Genomic DNA, 18,834 nt, shown 5'->3' on the forward strand with positions numbered 1-18,834 from the left:
CAACGGTGAAGAGAGGACAGGGGGTTTAGTCGGTCGTCGTGCCCTGGATTGGGACGTTAACCCGACACAAAGAGGGCAAATAAGTTCGCCGAGTGTCAAGCCCCCAATATCTGCTTGCAGATTCTCCTCAACCTCTATAAAGAAAAATCCTAACATCCTGTACAGAGGTTGTCAAAATATGAACAAAGAACTGAAAACTGTGATTTTCGAAAATCATGAATTATGAGTACACTGCTTGAGTAAATTCTACGAAATTTTGTAGTTCTGTATTATAGGCAACACCCGATCAAATAGAGTTCTCAAAATTTTTTCTGGCCTTTTAGTTTTCGAAAGATTATATCCAACTTTGTTATTTCTTATGGTCGCCATATTGGATTTTCATGTCGTCGAATAGACAATAAAAAAAGCGTTTTAATAAAAGTGCCCTTGGACCTACCAAAAAAAAAACAAAAAACAAAAATAATTTCACCTTAGTAGACTTAGAAATAAATGCTATTTTTTATACTATTCAAAGAACACTAATATACTACATATTTTGTTTAATGAGAAAATAACAACTTAATATGTTTTTAATATTAACGTGATTATAATTCCATAAATATCACAAAAATTAACAAAGGAACACGATGAAGGAATAGGTACTTTTACTTACTATGAGTAGGAATTACTAATCCTAATAACTATAAAAAAAATTCAAATATTTTTCATTATGGTTAAAACAAACTTTATAGAGCTTAACAACGGACATACAAGCACTTTTTACCATAATTGAAGGTATTTTTTGAATTGTTCGCACAACTGCACCCTTCAACTCTGCTACTTTATCGTAGGATCTGCAGTAAATCTTATGTTTTACACAACCCCAAACAAAAAAATTCGAAAGGTGTCAAGTCTGGAGAGAGTGTTGGCTAAGTGACAGGTTGTCGATTTCCGATCTAATTATTTCCATACGTATCATTTAGATATTGAGTAACAACTAATGAGTTATGTGGTGGTGCCCCGTCCTGATGAAATCGTATGTTAAGCCTCATTCAGACACGGCCGGTAATTTAGTCAAGTAGCGAGTAATTTAGTCGAGTAGTCAGTCAGTATCCATTAATCATTTTTCTTTCAGGCTAATTTAGTGCAAGCGTTAAATAGTGGTGTTAAAAAATTGGCTGGCAAAGATATCGTACGGAGTTAAATAAGGTTATGAAAAATATTAGAATTTTAAGTATTATATGAAGAATGTTCATGGCTTCTTCCGAATTGGCTTATGCGGCTTTTTTCGCTTGCCTGTTTCTATACAATTCATTTTTCACGTTCCATAATACCTCGTATTTCAAAAATACATTAACGAACTTAAATGTCGTATCTTCATACCAATGCGATATTTTAATATTTTTTGCCATCAACTAGTGCACTTAACTAAACACGCGCGTCCAAACTTCATTTAGTGGCAGTTTAGTAGTTAGCTTCACATGCTGGGGGACCCTACTCGAGCGTAAAGTAGAATCCGTTGTATCTACTTGACTAAGCTACCATACTAAAACACTCTATTAATTTTTACGGTCTGCACCTACTAAACTGCTAAATTAGTCGCTACTTGACTAAATTAATAGCCATGTCTGAACTAGGCTTTAGCTACAGTAGCCAATGGGAAATCTTCAATCATATATGCGACGTTTTGCTTCAGACACTCTAAATATCTTTTCCCAGTAAGTGTTTCGTCAAAAGCTACAAATATCATATGTTCATTAAGAATTCCAACCCATACATTGAAATCCCAATTGACTTGATGTTTAAATTTCCTGTTCATTCTGGATTTTCGTCATCCCAATATTCGTTGTTTTTCCTGTTAAATATTTTACAATTTGGGAATTGTGTGTCGTCAGACCATAAAATTCTAAGAGGAAATTGGGGATCTGCTCTAGATTTTTTGAAAAATCAATTGTAAAAATGGAATCTTCTCCCAGTGCACTATTTCTAAGGGCGCGGTTAATATGTTCTCGGTACGGTTCAAATTTATTTTTCTTTACACTCGTTAAATAATTGCTCTAGCTATAGCTATTAAATTCTATTTAACGCAGTAAGATGTGAGATTTTTAACAACACTTCCAATAACATAGTTTTCAACATGTTCATTAATCCTGCGTGTTCTGGTTTTTTCCTCAAACGATTCATATTTAAGTAAATTCACTTTATATCTATTAAATATTGCGTACCTAAGTTAATGCCTCTCTGGATACCTCTGGAGAAACATATTTTGAGCTCCATCTTCATATCTTCAACTCAAAATGCGGTAGTCGCGAATCTTCAGGTTTTCTTGATTTGAAAACCGTTCCATAGTTTTATTACTTTAACACTTTTGCCAGATGAAAGTGTCAAACTGACAAAAATAATTTTAAAAGAATAAAAACTGACCTCAAATGCGACAATAGTTAAGACTGTTTATTGCACGTCACGAAAGTATCCATAGCAACAGTCAAGTCTAGTGGTGCTTTTTGATTATAAAACATACTAGTTGTTTCTAAGTCTTCCAGTAGGTGCGCAACAAGGCTTCCGGGTTTCACACATGGATGGCGCTAACTACACACGTAGTCGATATGTATGTCAAAAGTTGTCAAAAGTCAACCAAAATATTTTTCCTAAAAACGAAAATGTCGAGTTTTGTGCCAAATAAACAATGTTCGCGAAAAGTTTTACTTTTCTATTTTAACTTGAAAAAAGTGCAGTTTAACCACGTCGTTTGCTTATGAAAATCTGCACCTAACAAGCACGATCGAAAACCATCCGTGAAGATTGATTTAAATGCTTCAGAATTGGCGATTTTAACACTGACGATAAGAAGCGGTCTGGAACACCAAGAACCATTAAAGACGCCGATCTGCGAGCGTTATTAGAAAAACATGACTCGCCAAGGTATTTCTAAACGATTACATGTCATGGAAAAAATTTAAAACGAGAGAAACTGGGTGTTGCACGAGTTGACTGGGAGACGGATTGAAAATCGTAGAGCCAGTTCCGAAATGTTGCTTTTACACACGAAAAAAAGAATTTCATACATCAAATTGTTACTGGAAATGACAAACCGATATGGTTTGAGAATCCCAAAAGCAAAAAATCGCAGCTTCCACCTGACGAAACTCCAATATCAACGGCACGGCCATATCGTTTTGGAAAGAAGATAATGCTCTGTATTTGGCGGGACCAGAAAAGAATAGTGTACTATGAGCTGTTGAAATCGGACGAAACTGTCAATGGGTATCGCTACCAACAACAACCAATCAATCCGAACCACGCATTGCTCGAAAAGCGGCCAGAATGGGAAGCGAGACACGAACGAGTGGTATTGCAGCACGTCAACCTTCCTTGCCATCGCACTTCCATCGTCCAGAACACCATCAACATGCTGAAATGAGATGTGCTATGACACCCGCCGTACTCGCCAGACCTGGCCCCTTCCGATATCACTTGTTCCGATCGAAGGCACGTGGTTCGGCAGACCTCGGCGAATTTCAAAGAAGTGCAATATTGATTGGATGAATGGTTTCGATCCAATAACGCATCGTTTTACCGTCGCGGGATTCATGTACGTATACTACATGACATAGAAAAGAGAACACCCCGTAAAAATGGTTTTATTTAAATAATTGTTGGTATGCATGTTTGCACATGGGAACACAAAAAATGATTACATTTCCAATCATATTTATTAGTGTATTTACAAGTTATCAGGAATTTTAAGTTTTTTTTTACTATAAAAATTGCAATAAAATATCAACATGACTGGAGAATAGTATTTGTTGGTGTATAGTGTGTTTAGATTAGTGATTTTAGATTAATTAAATATTCCTAAACGAAGAATGCAGCGAAATTTTCATCAATTGAGCGCAATTGAAAAAGGTTGAATAGTGGTTCTACGAGAGGTTGGTTAGTCATGTAGAGAAATCGCAACTAGATTGAACCATAGTGTAAACACTATAGAGAGATGTTGTTAGGCATAGTTCCAAGAAGAGCAAACACTCAGAAGGAGAGGGACTGGACGATCCCGAAGAACTACAGGAGGTCAAGATCGCCGCCTTCGAATTATGGGACTAAGAGATAAGTTCGTCTCGTCGAACATGCTCGCGAAGCAGTGGTCTGCTGAGAATGGAAGGTCCATTGGCATTCGAACCATTTATTGCCGGATCAGAAGTTTTGAACTGATTTTCTACCGTCCCCATCTTGTGTTACCCTTCATCTCAAATCATCGTCAAAATCGACTGTAGTTGTACAGAGAACGAATACATTGGAATCTGTAATGGGATAATATCGTATTCAATGGCGAATCCAGATTCTGTTTAGGTATGCATGATGGTCGGGCAGAAATTAGAAGAAGGCGGGGTTAAAGACGAGATATTCAGTTTACAATACAGAGGCATGTCCATCAGACTGTTAGGGTGATGGTTTATGGTGCTGTTGTATATGATAGCAGGTTACCTTTACTTTTCATTAGAGGTAGTATGATACCCCAATGACATATCTAAGAAGTCCTGGAAACTGATCTCATGTCTTATCTAGAAACTCTTGTTAATCCAGTTTTCCAGTAAGACAATGCACGACTACATGTGGCTAGAGTGACTATGAACTTGTTTTAACAAAATACAAACAATTTGCTACTTTGGCCACCTCGATCTTCATACCTCTCACCGAATGAACATGTATGGGATATTGTAGTTAGAAGGTTACATAATTTATCCTATCCCCATCCCTCAACCTTAACGGCCTTATGTCACGCTGTCCAGTTGGACTGGAATGAAATCCCCAAGACGACATAAATCACCTTATTAAAACATGCCTAGACGTATACAGGAATGTGTAAGACACCTCGGAGGACCAACAAATTATTAATTTTTTTTTGGTTTTTGAAAAATTAAATTTGTTCAATTTTTTAATGAAGTATTTGTTTTAGCGTAAGAAACATGCATAACAAAAATTATTTATATAAAACCAGTTTTACGGGATGTTATCTTTTTTATGTCACGTACTATATTACCAGAAAGATGGCAAAAATGTGTAGGTAGCGAGGAACAATATCTTTGAATAAACCATTTTATGTTTTTTTTTCAAATTTTCCATTTTCATTGATCAAATAAACCCAAAAACTTAATTGCGCACCTTGTGAGGTGAAATGATATTTTTGTTTATTTTTTCTTCTTTGGTAGGTTCAAGGGCATCTTTGTTAAAAAGCTCTTTTTATAGTCTATTCAACGCCACTAAAATTCGATATGACGGCCATAAGAAATAATAAAGCTGGATATAATTTTTCGAAAACCTTGAAAAATTCTGAGAACACCATTCGGTCGGCAGATGCCGATAATGCAGAATTGCCAAATTTTGCAGGATTTACAAAAATAGTGAACTTATAATATATGATTTTCGAAAATTACAGTTTTCAGTTTTTTCAGCTTATATTTTGACAACCCTTGTACATATTTTTAATTTTAGAATATTTTCTGAACGGATACAAAAATGCGCATTTTTTTTCTAATTTGAGCTACCTTGTATCTCTTACCCCTTGCATAATCCCGATGGAACTCACTTCATTTGGGACGCCCTGTATTTGTAATACTTATTGTATTCGTTTATTACTATTGTAAAAAATCAGAACGGAATGAAAAAAAGGACGTACAAGTAAAATCTTTCGAAAATACCACATTTTCTCAAACTTAAGGACGAAAGAATTATATGGTAATTTCCAAAGCAGCAGGTACGTTTTCCTGTGGCGCGTGAATGTAATAACACGTGGTAGCAGCTAACATACTCAGTTATCATTTTACACAAATATTCATCTCAGTAAGACTCAGGTAGTAATAGGTAACTTTTTTTATAAATTGATAGTTAAAAAAAACGATGTTACCCGAAAGCTAAATTAAAATTCAGTCACGAATTCGAACTGCAAACCCCCAATAATTAGGCTTCGTGGCTTTTTACACTCGTATCAAGGCCGAACAGACTTTCTCATCTCCTTGATGGCATGTAATCTTCTTGTACGTTCCACTCGCATCCAAGGAATGAAGTTCGTATGGTTTCGTTTACCTCTCATCCCGTAACTTCACATATAGCGAAATGAGATATCTACATATAGAAACTTTTGCTTGAGTCATAAATGGAAGTTATGTTGTTTTTGCTTTGCAATTACATCAATGCTTACTCTGAAATTATAAACTTTTCCTGGAAACATTTTGAGACTCCTTTCAAAAAAATTTATTGTAATGAGAATATATACATGGTGTCTCACATTTGACTCTTATCATAGGCATCTCAGAGGCCGTAAGAGATACAGAGTCGGCGGTAAATGGCGGTAAAGTTGTGTCTTTATGAGAAGAGTACCTTGCCTTTATAATTTTTGAATACTATCGATTACGTCCAAACATATCCAGAAAAAAACGGCAATTGCTATTTCTTTTTTATTTTTTTTCCTTTAAATTACATAGAAACATGAAAATGGAGAACGCTTTCTCAAGGCAATTTTTCCCGCGTTACGACAAGAAAATAGCTTTCGTAGATGCGATGTTTCGGTTTTTCAATTCCATTCAACTTCCGTTTTTCATATAGGGACTTAACTGTTGTTTTCCGAACTCGACTAGTCATTGATAATTGAAAAATCACCAAGTGACACACTTGCCGATATGCGACGTCGAGATCAAAAGTATAATTTGTATTTATTTGTATTATTCGTTTGTGTTCATTTCAGAAATAAATCAGTTTTTTTATCAGTAGTATTATTAGCCCTTATAAAATTAATTTCAAAATGTTTTTGAATATATAAACAACCGGAATTTCTAAAATATATTTTCAAAATCCCGACAATGAATATTTTTTATTTAAATTCCCCAACTCGGTAAGTATGAGACATAGTTGTTTTTCAGTTATCAAGAACTAGCCGAATTCGTAAAAAAAACGATCAGGTTCTTATCTGGAAAAAAAATTTCAAAATGGTATTGAAGAACTGAAACGTCTTATCTCCGAAAAAGTGTTTTCATCTTCTAGCCTAGGAAAAAGTGCCTTAAGAAAACATTCTCCATTTTCATATTTCCATGTAATTTAAGGCAGAAAAAAGCAATTAACGGTGTTTTCCGGCTATCTCCGCAAGAAATGAGAATTTAAAAAAATTGAAAAAAGGGTAATCCTCTTTTATAAACACACCTTTGCCTTTATTTAATCGATTCTGCATCTCCTACAGTTTCCAAGATCCCAATGTTAAGAATCGAATATGGGACACCCTCTATATAAAGAGAAATTCACGAATAACATCCAGCAAATTTTCAATTTGCCAATGTTGAGGAAAATGTTTTCGTCACCACATCGTCCAGAGAGTTTGAATGATTCAAAACAGTAATGTCTCGATGGCACGTAACTTTCTTACATGTTTACTTCGGTTTTCTGGGAATGGAATTCCTGATTTTTCTTACCTTTTACCTCATAAGTTCACATTTGTCGATATAAGATATCAACGTTTTTATTTCTGTCTTAAATCTAAGGGCACAAAGTTATAGTGAAATGTAATGGAGCTAATGTATAAAAAGGGACGCTTGTTAAGGTAACAAAGGTACGTGGAACTTAAATATAGAAGTTTCCCGTGCAGACAGCTGTGCGATTGCACATAGGAACTTTTGCTCGAGGCGTAAATGGAACTTACAGTGATTTTACTTTGCAATTACATCAGCGCTTACTCCGAAATTATAAACTTTTACGAAAAACATTTTATCATTCCTTTTAAAAATTTCTGCTGGTAATTCGAAGCTGACTCGGTGTGAAAGAATTTATTTTCTTAAAAATCTGAACGGTAACGCGGTTTTTTGTCGCTTTGAAGAATATTGAATTTACGTTAATAAAGAACCAATTTTCGTCAGCGGTTGCCTGACACCTTCGAAGCTTGATTACGAGTCACGCCAGGGATTCATTTTTAGCTAAAATATGCCAATAATACGATTTCATCTGCCTAGAATCCAGAACTAGCGAACGTTATCGGAACAACGTGATGGCGATTTATAGTAGATGAAGCACACTGCCCTGAAAATTAGGGATAACTTGGGAGAAAACCCTTTTCCATCTAACAAACTGCGCTCGAAGGATAAAGACTTCCAGGAACGGGGTTTGTAGTAATGAAAAGTTGTTTCAAAATGCTCTTATGAAATAATAATATGTGACCCCGGTCACGTCTGCGAAACATCCCATGCGCTTGAAAAGCTGCTATCGAACAAAGAAGATTCTAATTTAATTCGTCTGGATTGCTCTAATGCCTCCTCTAAGTTATCTTAAATAATATAATGTGTAATTATTCAGCTCGCACGAGATAAAGCCTCCGCAGGGCATTCCCCGTCTTGCAGACCTCTTCGAGATTAAACTCATCAGATTTCCTTTCTTACCTATATGTTTTAAAGTTCATTAAACGTAGCTTTCACGAAGTATCTTGCGCTTTACTACCTAAATCCAGTTAAATAAGTTTATAAATTGTTGTCGAAGCTCATTTGGAACAGAGAAATAAATCAATTTAAAGAGCTATTGGAGCTTGTCTCTGATTTCCAATGCTTCTTATCCATCAGAAAAGGTCTTTCAAAATTAATTTTTCCTTTTTCCGTCTCCAAGAAACGTTTAAGTAATATTTATAGTATACAGGGTTTCCGGCAACTTGACGATCGTGGCCTAAGGGTGAGGTCCTTATTAATTTCGAGTCGAAAAAGTCTCAATAGCTTCTGTCCGGAAACGTTTCATTTCCAAATACACAGTGTTCAATTACTTTTTTATTTTAATTATTTTACCTCTAAACAATTCCGATTGTAGCTGCTATCATATTATTAATATCATGGTAGCATTATTTATTAACATTTGTTACTCGAAACACACATTTATAGGTTCTTGAAAATCCGTTTGCAACCACAGTGACGCATTTTCAACATCATGATCTATGCCGCTTTTATGGTAGGTAAAGGAATTATAAATTATTTTTTATCTCGAAAACGACTACTTAAGCGATACAATACTAAAAGACCTTTTTATTAACAATTGATAGAATGTTAAAAAAAAACATATATTCTTGTTGAAAAAAGTTAGTGACGTACCATTTTTTTCATTAAAAATGTCTTCACAAGGTCGTATGGACGCCACTGATATAAGTGGAAATGTTCTGATTGCTCCAAAACATGCGCATTAATCCTGCCACAGCGCGTCCTAAATTTCATGCGCACATTTGAAATCATTCTTGAAATATTAAAGAATATATATTGTTTAAATAAGTAATTTAATACTTTGTATCTTGGAAATGAAACAACAAACGAAACAAAATGAAATAAAACCTAATTTTACGAGAAACGGTTAAAGATAGGTATAGGACATATTAATATCACTTGAAAGGGCATTAAATAGTGATTCTAATGAGTACATAAAAATGTATACATCCCATTAAAAATTAGCAAGATATTCTAAATCATAAGTGAGTAAGATGTAATCAATACTTTTACTCACTCTGTATATGAAATTTCAAGAAAACTATTTTCAACTTAAAGAAGTATCTGTCGTTAAGACGTACCGGTCAAAAAACGGTAATTAAGTAATTCATTTCACGTAGAAAAAAATGGTTTCTTGACCTTTGCATTTTTACATTTCGTTAAATTTCTCAATGAGCATTTGTTTTAGATCTATTAAGTGTTATACAAACTTCTACTATTTTCTTCTTCTAATTTCTAATATTATAAAAATATAGTGTTAGATTTAAAACAAACATAAGTTTGCATTGTGTATTTTTTTGCGCACCCTGTATAAATGACAATATTTTTAAAATGTGCCCTATAAGGTCGTACATGTAAGCATGAAAACAATTTTTCATCAAAACCATTAATGAAGCCGTAATCGTCCCAGGAGCTCTTATTGGACCACCCTGTATTATATTGCAGAAATTTGTCAGGTATTGGTGCACCACTATAAGTGTATTAATTCCAAAATGTTAAAATTCGATTTACCTCCCTAACTGAATTTAATGGTAATAAGATTCCATCATTTCCTAATTCTCTTGAAAATAATTTTAATGGACTTTACAAGCTCCTTACGCCCACTGTTCAAGAACTTGGATATTACACTGGCAATAACAATAACAACATCGATAAGAAATAAGCAGGAGCACTATTTTAGAAGAAACGAATTTTATCACAAAAGTTGACGAACAAAGGAAACTAGGGTTTAAATTAAACAAATCAAAGAAAGTTAACGAAAATTGACGTTTTTGGAATATTAGCTGTCAAATAGTTCGGAAAACTTCAGCAAATTGGCGGCAATCATGCAAAAAAATAGTGCTGTATTTCGAAGTTCAAATATTGTTTTATTCTTTTTTAGCATATTAAATTTATACGATTTGTTAGTACACAGTGTGACCCATTTGTTTTGGGGTCAGTCTGTAAAAAGTTTATTAATTGTGCGATTTAGCCCGGATTTTTTTATTATTATAGAACTTGATAAACTGCATATTTTCAGCAAAAATGGCCTGGTTGGTATAACATTCAAGGCCTACTATGACAGTTTCTAGGAGCGGAATTTTAATAAATCATATTAGAGATTTTTTTTAGAAGAAATCTGTGTACGCCACTGGATTGGCCGCTTCTCAAAACGGGCTTGTTCAAAATTTTATCGAAAAATTTTAAGTAATAACGATTTTGTAGAAGAACTAAAAATGCACCCTCAGTACTTATTTATTTTCAAAAATTAATAGTAGGCCATGGAGAACAAGTGAAGTGTTTAACTGTCAAACAAATAAAGTCTACACCGACATTAGAAGTTATTTGCACTTAATACAAATTCAATTATTAATCATGATAATTATGGAAAATTTAAGTGTAACGAGAAAAAACAGAAATCATTCGTCTTGTTGGTGACAATGTGCGTTCGGCAACAGAAGCTGCAGCAGAATTCAACATCAGACATCCAGATAGACCTGTAAGTCGAAGTACTGTGCAACGCTTAAATAATATTTTCGATGAAACTTTCATAAAAATTTCATTGAAAAAATGAAAAAAAAATCATTTTTTAAATGAGCAAGTACCTAGTGTGCACTTTTAATTCTTGTACAAAATCGTTGTCACTTAAAATTTTTCGATGAAATTTTGTACAGGCCCGTTTTGAGAGGTGGTCAATCCAAGGGAGTGCACGGATTTTATCTAAAAAAATCGCTAATATGATTTACTAAAGTTTTGTTCCTAGAAACGGTCATAGTAGGCCTTGAATTTTATATCAACCAGGTCATTTTTGCTGAAAATGTGCAGTTTATCAAACTATATAATAAAATTTAAAAAAAAATCCGGGCTAAATCGCAAAATCAATAAACTTTTTACAGACTGATCCCAAAACAAATGGGTCACACTGTATGGAAGGCGACCCTTCAATCGTTACACTTTGTAACGTGATAAAAAGTTATGTGATTTATATTATATCTGTTTCTGTTTAACTGCAAATGTTAACAAAGATGAATAACGCTAGAACTAAGATTGGTGTTTAGCGAATGAGGAGATTTGTTGCAACGTTGATTCGACTAAGTGACCCTGAATTGCAGCAGTCGTGACGTCAAATTTGAAAACATTTCACTTGTTTTTGTAAAAACCAGTTTAATATGAACGCTGAAATAATTAAACGTAAAAGAACATGCCGACGCATACCAACCACGTCGCATAAGGCGCCGAAAATATTGGGCAACTTTCTATCAAAAAAGTTCTACAAAAAAGATTTCCTCCCATTTCCGCGTTTTCAGGGAATGTCCGGGACTCTCGCATTAAAATACGAGGGTTTATCTATGGAGGGAGTGAGGAGTCTGGGGTGGAGGGGAGGATTTCTCAGGTGCCCACGCGATAAAGTTCTGCGTACAATTTAAGGTTTCAGCTCTTCTCTTTAAAGGTGATCACAATTATGTCTCCAATTGAATTCAAATAGTATTCAATTAGTTTAGCAAAATATGTTTTTAAGGTAACTTAGAGCGTGGGGGAACGTGAGAAAAGGGATTGAAAAAGTGTCGGCTATCTTGATAATTTAGGTTTTTATGTAGCCCTGGAAGTAGGCCAGGCAAGCAATTTGTTTGTTCAAAGATTAGAAGGGTAAAAATTGGAGATTTGATTGATTAACAGTTGTCCACTGTCCTTCAAGCTGTGATTCGAAAAGGGACGAGTTAATTACAGCGCCAACAACGCGGCCAAAAAGGGTCAAGACAATATGCATTTCTCTATTCGAAGATAAACCTGTTGGCAATTTTTAAAGTTATTTTATATTTTCTCAGAAGCTAATCGTTAATCCGATGAGCGCATGGAGCTTTAAAAGAACTTTAGTATGTTGACGGTAAGGAGTGCTTTGGATTATATCAGCACGTGCCTTGCAGACGATAAGTCTTTATTTCACCACTCAGGCCTTAATTAGTTTTAAAGCATTCCAAGCTAACACGAAGGACAATAAAACTTTTACTTACGTCTCGGACACTAACGCCCTAAACTTGCAAAAAAACTCGCCGAAGGGCCACGGATATTGGTGCCAGTACATGGCCACATCGTTTGGCAGTCCTGGAATTCAAGAATACACCATCAAATCAAGAATTTTACCATAAAAGTCAGTTGAATTTAAGCTTAATAAAATGCTAAGTGCGAGTCCTATTAGGGTTATAATTTTCGTTTATGGCACCTAAGAGGAAAGGAAATGGATTTTTTCCACTGGAATTGTCGTTCTAAATAAGCTAATAAAATTGGGGTTCTGGCTGAAACAAAAAAACATACATTTCATAATAAAAAAAAAACTGGGGCAAAAATGCTGTATTCACATTAAAATGGAGACATATTTCATGGCAAAGCTCATAAACATGGCTTTGATGCTTACGCTCAAAAAAGGCTTACGTACTGCGGCTTTCCACGAGTTATTTACTATACAAAAGGAAAATAGCTCTAGGATACGAAAATCGTTTAGATGGGATAAAAATGTCGCACATTGTTTGAGCTCTGAAGCTTTAAAACATTCGTGAAACCTACAAATCCAGAGGGGAAAATCTTTTTGTGGATTTAAACTTCGCCTAACTACCTTCGTATTTAAAGAGCTCCGCTCAACTGATTCCAAACTAAAAAGTTCCTTTAGAAACAAACATTCTAGTTACAGCAATCCGCTTAAATTTTAAAACGATTGCCGCTTTGTTGCACAGTTCGGCAACCATTTATAGGTTAAACGCTAACGTTCGCACCACATCGAATATCAACACATTGTCTATCTCTATTTTACTGAATGTTCGTGAGAGACGAAACAAGATTTGAATAGGACTCGTAAACATTAAAACTTTCGGTTATCACGATCTAGAGTAAAATGAATGTATTACCAGAAAAGGCAGAATAGATTTTAGACAGAACAGATAGAGAGAGATGAAATTAGATCCAAAGACGGCGCTTACTCAATAAAAATTGTCGGGTTTGACTATCGTTTTCTGGCGTTCCGTTTTTGTTTTTGTTTATTCGATTAGTTCATGGAGGACTTGTCCCTGTCAGCTTGGGCGCCAAATTTGAAAATCACCGAGAGCCAATCACATTCAATAGCCATGGACATTTTACTTAAGCGAGCAAGGGCACTGACATACCCTTGTCCTCTTAAAGTGCAATTTAATAAGGTTATTCCCCACTTCAATTACTTCCATTCTCTGAATTTTTAAATTTTCCAATCTTATTACATTCAAACTTCATTAAAGCCTCTTCACGATCGTACCTGCTCTAACCCAATTGCAGGATTCTCTTTGTAAGCTTATTTGCGAAAGATATCGAATTGATCTGCGTATTAAATGCAAAGTAATTAGAGTTCGGGCAATAAAAAGTTTAATTTAAACCGTCATGAGCTCCTGAAACAGCCTAGAGCTTCTCGCTATTTTCTGATTGAAATCGAGTCCAGAGAATTTAATCAGACCTTTCAAACACAACATCAATTTGAAATGAACTAAAAATATATATATTATGAGGCCGATAGAGTAAAGCAACTGAAAAATTCAAAAAATGATTTAATGTGGTTCTATACCATTTTTCCTGTGTTGCTTTTGGAGAAAGGTATAAACCCACATTCACCTGACCACTTTACCATTAAGTCTGTTGACCATAAAATTATTAAGGTTAGTTGTTGTGTTATAGTCAGATTCGATAGGCTGAAGGTAATTTCATTCAAATTCGTTAATGGATCAGTTCTAATAGGAATCGGGTTAAATTAATTATTGAAGCCTTATTTGTGTGGGAAATTAATCGGATCAACTAGAAATTTAGTCTTCTAATTAACGAGATCAGTTCAAATATTGTAATGAGTGGTGTCTTCAAGATAAGAATGTGCTGCATAGAGACCTATCTCTGTATACTGGGTGATTCTAGATAAATTGTATAAACAAATATCTTGAAATGAAGAAGATCTACGATAAAAAGTTCGAATAATCTTTTTTCTTTTCGGGTGTTCAACTTTTTATGCTGTCAATTTTATTCAAGGTCACCTTCATCTGCCATTTGGAGTCAACTTCGTTTTTTCAAATGTACCGCCCAATTTTTTTGTGGAGATTCGGATTCTTTCTTGATAGTAAAAAATGTTTTTTACTTCAAAATATTTTTGCTGAAAATGATGAAATGCACAATAAAAAAATATACAAAGCATAAAATGTTACAAGACTCAGAAAAACAGAACGCCACGTATATGGCTACCGGCGATTTCGATATTTTGTTATAAAGGGTTTTAAAGCACACAGATGTACGAAATTTGCAAAACTTAATTCAAGACAAAAAACGCAAAATATGAGAAGAAATTAAAATTTTGCCACCCTGTGTATCGAAAATAGTGTGTTTTGAACTATGGGTCTATTAGCATCTTACTATTTTATAAAGCACTAGCGCCTCCTGAAATATCTTCATGATGAATATGTTTTATCCTATATACAGGGTGTTTCAGTTTAAACCCATATAACTTTAATAACGTACTGAATGTCTTAAAATGATATCAGTTTCCTATACAAACGTCTAATAAGGCTTCCTTTAGCAGGTACAAGAGATTCAAATTTAATTTTAAAAACTGAGAATATCGAATGTCTTCAAAATGGGCTAGAGATTCTTTAACGAAATTTTAGAGGTATTAATGGTTATAAGTGACGCCTACGTTTTACTGGAAAAAATAGTTCTTAGCTTTTCCAGTGACATTCCTACCTACATGTTAGGAGATATTTTTTTCAGAATAGGCTCTATGCTACTAGCATTTCTGAAAATAAAAGTTATTGTTGAACTCCTTGTTCAAATCTAGAGAAATAGTCTCTCTTGAGATTTTTTCGATCGACTCATCATTTCCAAATAAAAATTTTTTTTAATCATTTAAAGATACGTCCTAAATTACGCGCAATTTTGAAAGAAAAGGATAACAATCCGCCAAAATTTTTTAAGAGTAAAGATCAGCCTAGAATGTTGTTTGTAAAAAGTTATTATTAAATATGCACAATTTATGTAGGTAAAAAATTAACATTAATATGTAAGCAAACTAAAAATAATTAAAATTTTTTTATTTGGAAACGATAAATTGGCCCAAAAAATCTGAAAAGAGGCTATTTCTCCAAAATTGAGCAAAGAATTGAAGAATAATTTCTATTTTCAAAAAAGCCACCATCATATCACACATAACAAAATGTTTTCTAATATAGAGGTAGGCACGCGGCTAGAAAAATTAAAAAAACATTTTCAAATAAAACATATGCATCGTCTATTGCCGCTAACATATCCAAAATTTCATTAAAAAATCTCTAACAATTTTAGAAGGAATTTAATATTTTCCATTTTTTAAATTAAATTTGAATTCTCTGTATTTGCCAGAAGAAGTCTTACTGGACGTTGGTTTATATAGCAAACTGACATTATTTTTGAACGTTTAAAATGCTATTAAAGTTATACGGGTTGAAATTAAACACACTGTAAATGCAGACTGCGTTAAATGGGAGAGAAGCGCGAGTTGCGGGGGCAATTTCACGGCTCAAATAAATGAATTTTACAGGTATTTCGACCGAAACGAAATTCCGAGCCCCAAGAAAAAATTTGAATGAACTGAGCTAGAAAGAAAAAAATTAGCGAAGCTATGTTTGGGGAACAGACAGGGCAAAAATGTATAGGTGCCAATATATCCCACAGGAAATCAATATGATAGATCCCCATGCGGGACTTCTTTACCTTGGACACACTCTGTCGTGCCTAACGGAATTTCATATATTCTAGCAGGGAGTAAAGTTTTTAAACTAAATTTCATTAATCTGGCATACTATTTAGGTATAAAAATCACTGATTTGGAAATAAGAATCTTCCAATTAGTAACGAAAATCAATTTCCTTAATATTGAATATTGAGCTTAGTAGCGGCGAAAAAAATGTCAAGCAGTTCATCATGTTCCCACCTCACCTTTTTTTTATAACAAAGCATTAAAATTCAGGTTATAGTGACTTCCAGAAATTAAGTTAAACAATGATAAAGTTTACTTTATTAAATAACTCATTTGCCTTCTATACCCTTTGCATATGTCAATATCCAAACGCAATCTAAACACCTCCGCGTAAGGGGGCTATTATGCCCGTTTTGATATACATTGTATAACTATTGGACAATGTAGCAATTTGGCTTCCTTTAATAACTTGAACAAAAAAGAGATGAGTTGTGCGTGCTCGCTTAAGTTTAGAGCCATTATTATGCTAAATTATGGATGAGCTTCGTTGTTCGGAATATGGCATCGGCCTGGTAAAACATGTTCCATGATGGCGGCAGGAACGCTTTAAAAATAATGCCCCCCACAATTCGTTGAGAATACATGATGTTCTCTCGGTGGTTTTCATACTAACATTAAGATTAAAATCGATGTGTTATTGCTTAGTGCGTTTCTGCTCAAAGCGAAGCAAATACACAGCCCCATTTGAGGGTTTGTTCAGTCCTTTTTTGAGCTTCGTTATTCAAACAATTTAGAAAGATAAAGGTCCTTTCAATTGTGGTTCTACACACACGATCCTGTCTTGATACACAAAATCACGAGCTTTAATCTCCTGTGGGAGGATGTAACTGCGTGTTATTAGAAATGTCGGATCACGAGTGTGGAACTCTGATGGGTGGTTTCATGTTACGAATAATTACTAATGACTATAAAATAACAATTTAGATTAGATTCTGCACAGTAAGGTCTCCTATTGTCAGCTATTCTCTTGATGTTTGTGGAAGTTTATTCCTTTAATAAAACCGTGAACACTTACCAAATATCAGGAGGGTGATATCGGACATTGCCAGGTTGAACAGGTAGTAATTCGTTGCGGTGTGCAAGGTGGGCTGTTTGATTATAACTATACACACAGCTATATTGCCCAGGACTCCTGTCACGAAGATTATGCCATTAATTACTGAAAAAAAAAACAAAAAATTTCTGAATTAGTAAAAGTTCTTGATAATATGGAGAACGCGCACAGACTACCGCTGCCCTGAACTTTAGACAACCACTTCAACACTTTAAATGGAACATGAACACCTCACTGTTAGAAAAACACCATGGTCCCTTTTTAGTTCTCTTAAACAGAAAGGGATGGAGCAAGTTAATATGACATTCGTCTATTTGTGAGCCAATTTTGTGTAATTTTATAAAAAAATTACAGATACAGAGTGTTTTAGTGGGTGAATATGAAGCTCATACATATACATTTGAATTCATTGAGACCGGTGCTCCCCCGGGACTCTTACCAGTGATCAAAATAGTCATCCCCAAATCTTGGGTTTGGGTCTGAGGACCATTGAAGCAGGCAATGTAGGGCCATGGATTTGTAGTTACATTCGTTAAATTCATGTAGCGGTTTGCGCAGGAATAGATTAGCTCGTCGTACAGTTCCATCCCAGATCCTTATCTGGGAACAAATAATTATCCTATTTATTAAAATGCGTATTCTTGGGCCTACCTATTTAATCTTATGTGCAGATCGATGTTCTTCATTTTACCAGAAAGGATTTCCGCTCCAACCAACATCAATGGGATTGAATTAAGCCGGTTTTCCTATACGCAATTTCAATCATTTTGGGCATTATCCTGCACGATACTTCACTTACAAAAAATATTAAATTATGCACGGACGTGCTTCTCAAACATCACCTCACCGTCGCAAAAGTAATCCCTAATTTAGAGTTAATTTGGATTTAAAAAGATAAACAAATTTAAGTTATCTATTAACGCGCAAACCAAATTATTGTTCTTTAAATTGTAAAGCAGAGATATGTTTTGTTTTTAACACTTTTTACTGGAGCAGGCCGATAACTTATGCTATGCGTGTCACCGCCCGTTCTGATGATTTTGGACAGCCCAGGTATTTTTTCCTAATTAGCATTTTTATTGGGCGGATATTAACTGGTATCAAATTTGCCCTTTGAATAGTTTAGTTCGTGCGTATTTACTTCGGCAAATCCCATGCTAAATGAGACATAATTTCCCTTTTTTTGGCGGCGGCAAATTGCACGTAAATGAATATACATTCCCGAAGGGCAAAATCCAGGTACAATCGGGGACAATTCAACAGTCACACCAAAATTTCGGTACGAAAATTAAACTCCCAGTTCTTTCCTGAACGATGAGTCTTGGGGGTCATTTGGGTTTCTACCTAAGGCCTACTTTGGTATCTAAATTAAGAGATGAACGCAGTAGCAAAATATTTGTCTGAAATTGGGCTATATTCGGGAAGACGCAGTGAAAGGGATTTTTGTGACAAAATGACTGTCATGCCTACTGATTAGCATTGTTGTCTGTTTCGTAGTTTGTTGTCTACTGAAAAGGTAAACGTTGATACTAATCCGC

General features: G+C 34.7%; 1 protein-coding gene across 7 annotated transcripts in view; it reads right to left on the reverse strand.

Moving 5' to 3' along the window:
- The window catches only part of LOC136343725 (neuropeptides capa receptor-like), a 60,307-nt gene that overhangs the window by 33,422 nt on the left and 8,051 nt on the right, over positions 1-18,834 (reverse strand). For 2 of the 7 annotated variants that reach the window (XM_066290634.1, XM_066290628.1), the window contains exons 1-4: positions 17,948-18,289; positions 17,736-17,896; positions 17,258-17,401; positions 12,464-12,554 (exon numbers count right to left, since the gene is read on the reverse strand). In XM_066290634.1, the coding sequence (XP_066146731.1) occupies positions 12,464-12,554; positions 17,258-17,401; positions 17,736-17,883 (383 nt within the window). In that variant the 5' untranslated portion in view covers positions 17,884-17,896; positions 17,948-18,289. Of the gene's footprint in view, positions 1-12,463; positions 12,555-17,257; positions 17,402-17,735; positions 17,897-17,947; positions 18,291-18,834 lie in introns of those variants that run through there. The other 5 variants (XM_066290632.1, XM_066290633.1, XM_066290629.1 and 2 more) reach the window with 4 other exon arrangements.

This window comes from Euwallacea fornicatus, chromosome 15, assembly GCF_040115645.1.
Source record: "Euwallacea fornicatus isolate EFF26 chromosome 15, ASM4011564v1, whole genome shotgun sequence".
Lineage (NCBI taxonomy): Eukaryota > Metazoa > Arthropoda > Insecta > Coleoptera > Curculionidae > Euwallacea > Euwallacea fornicatus.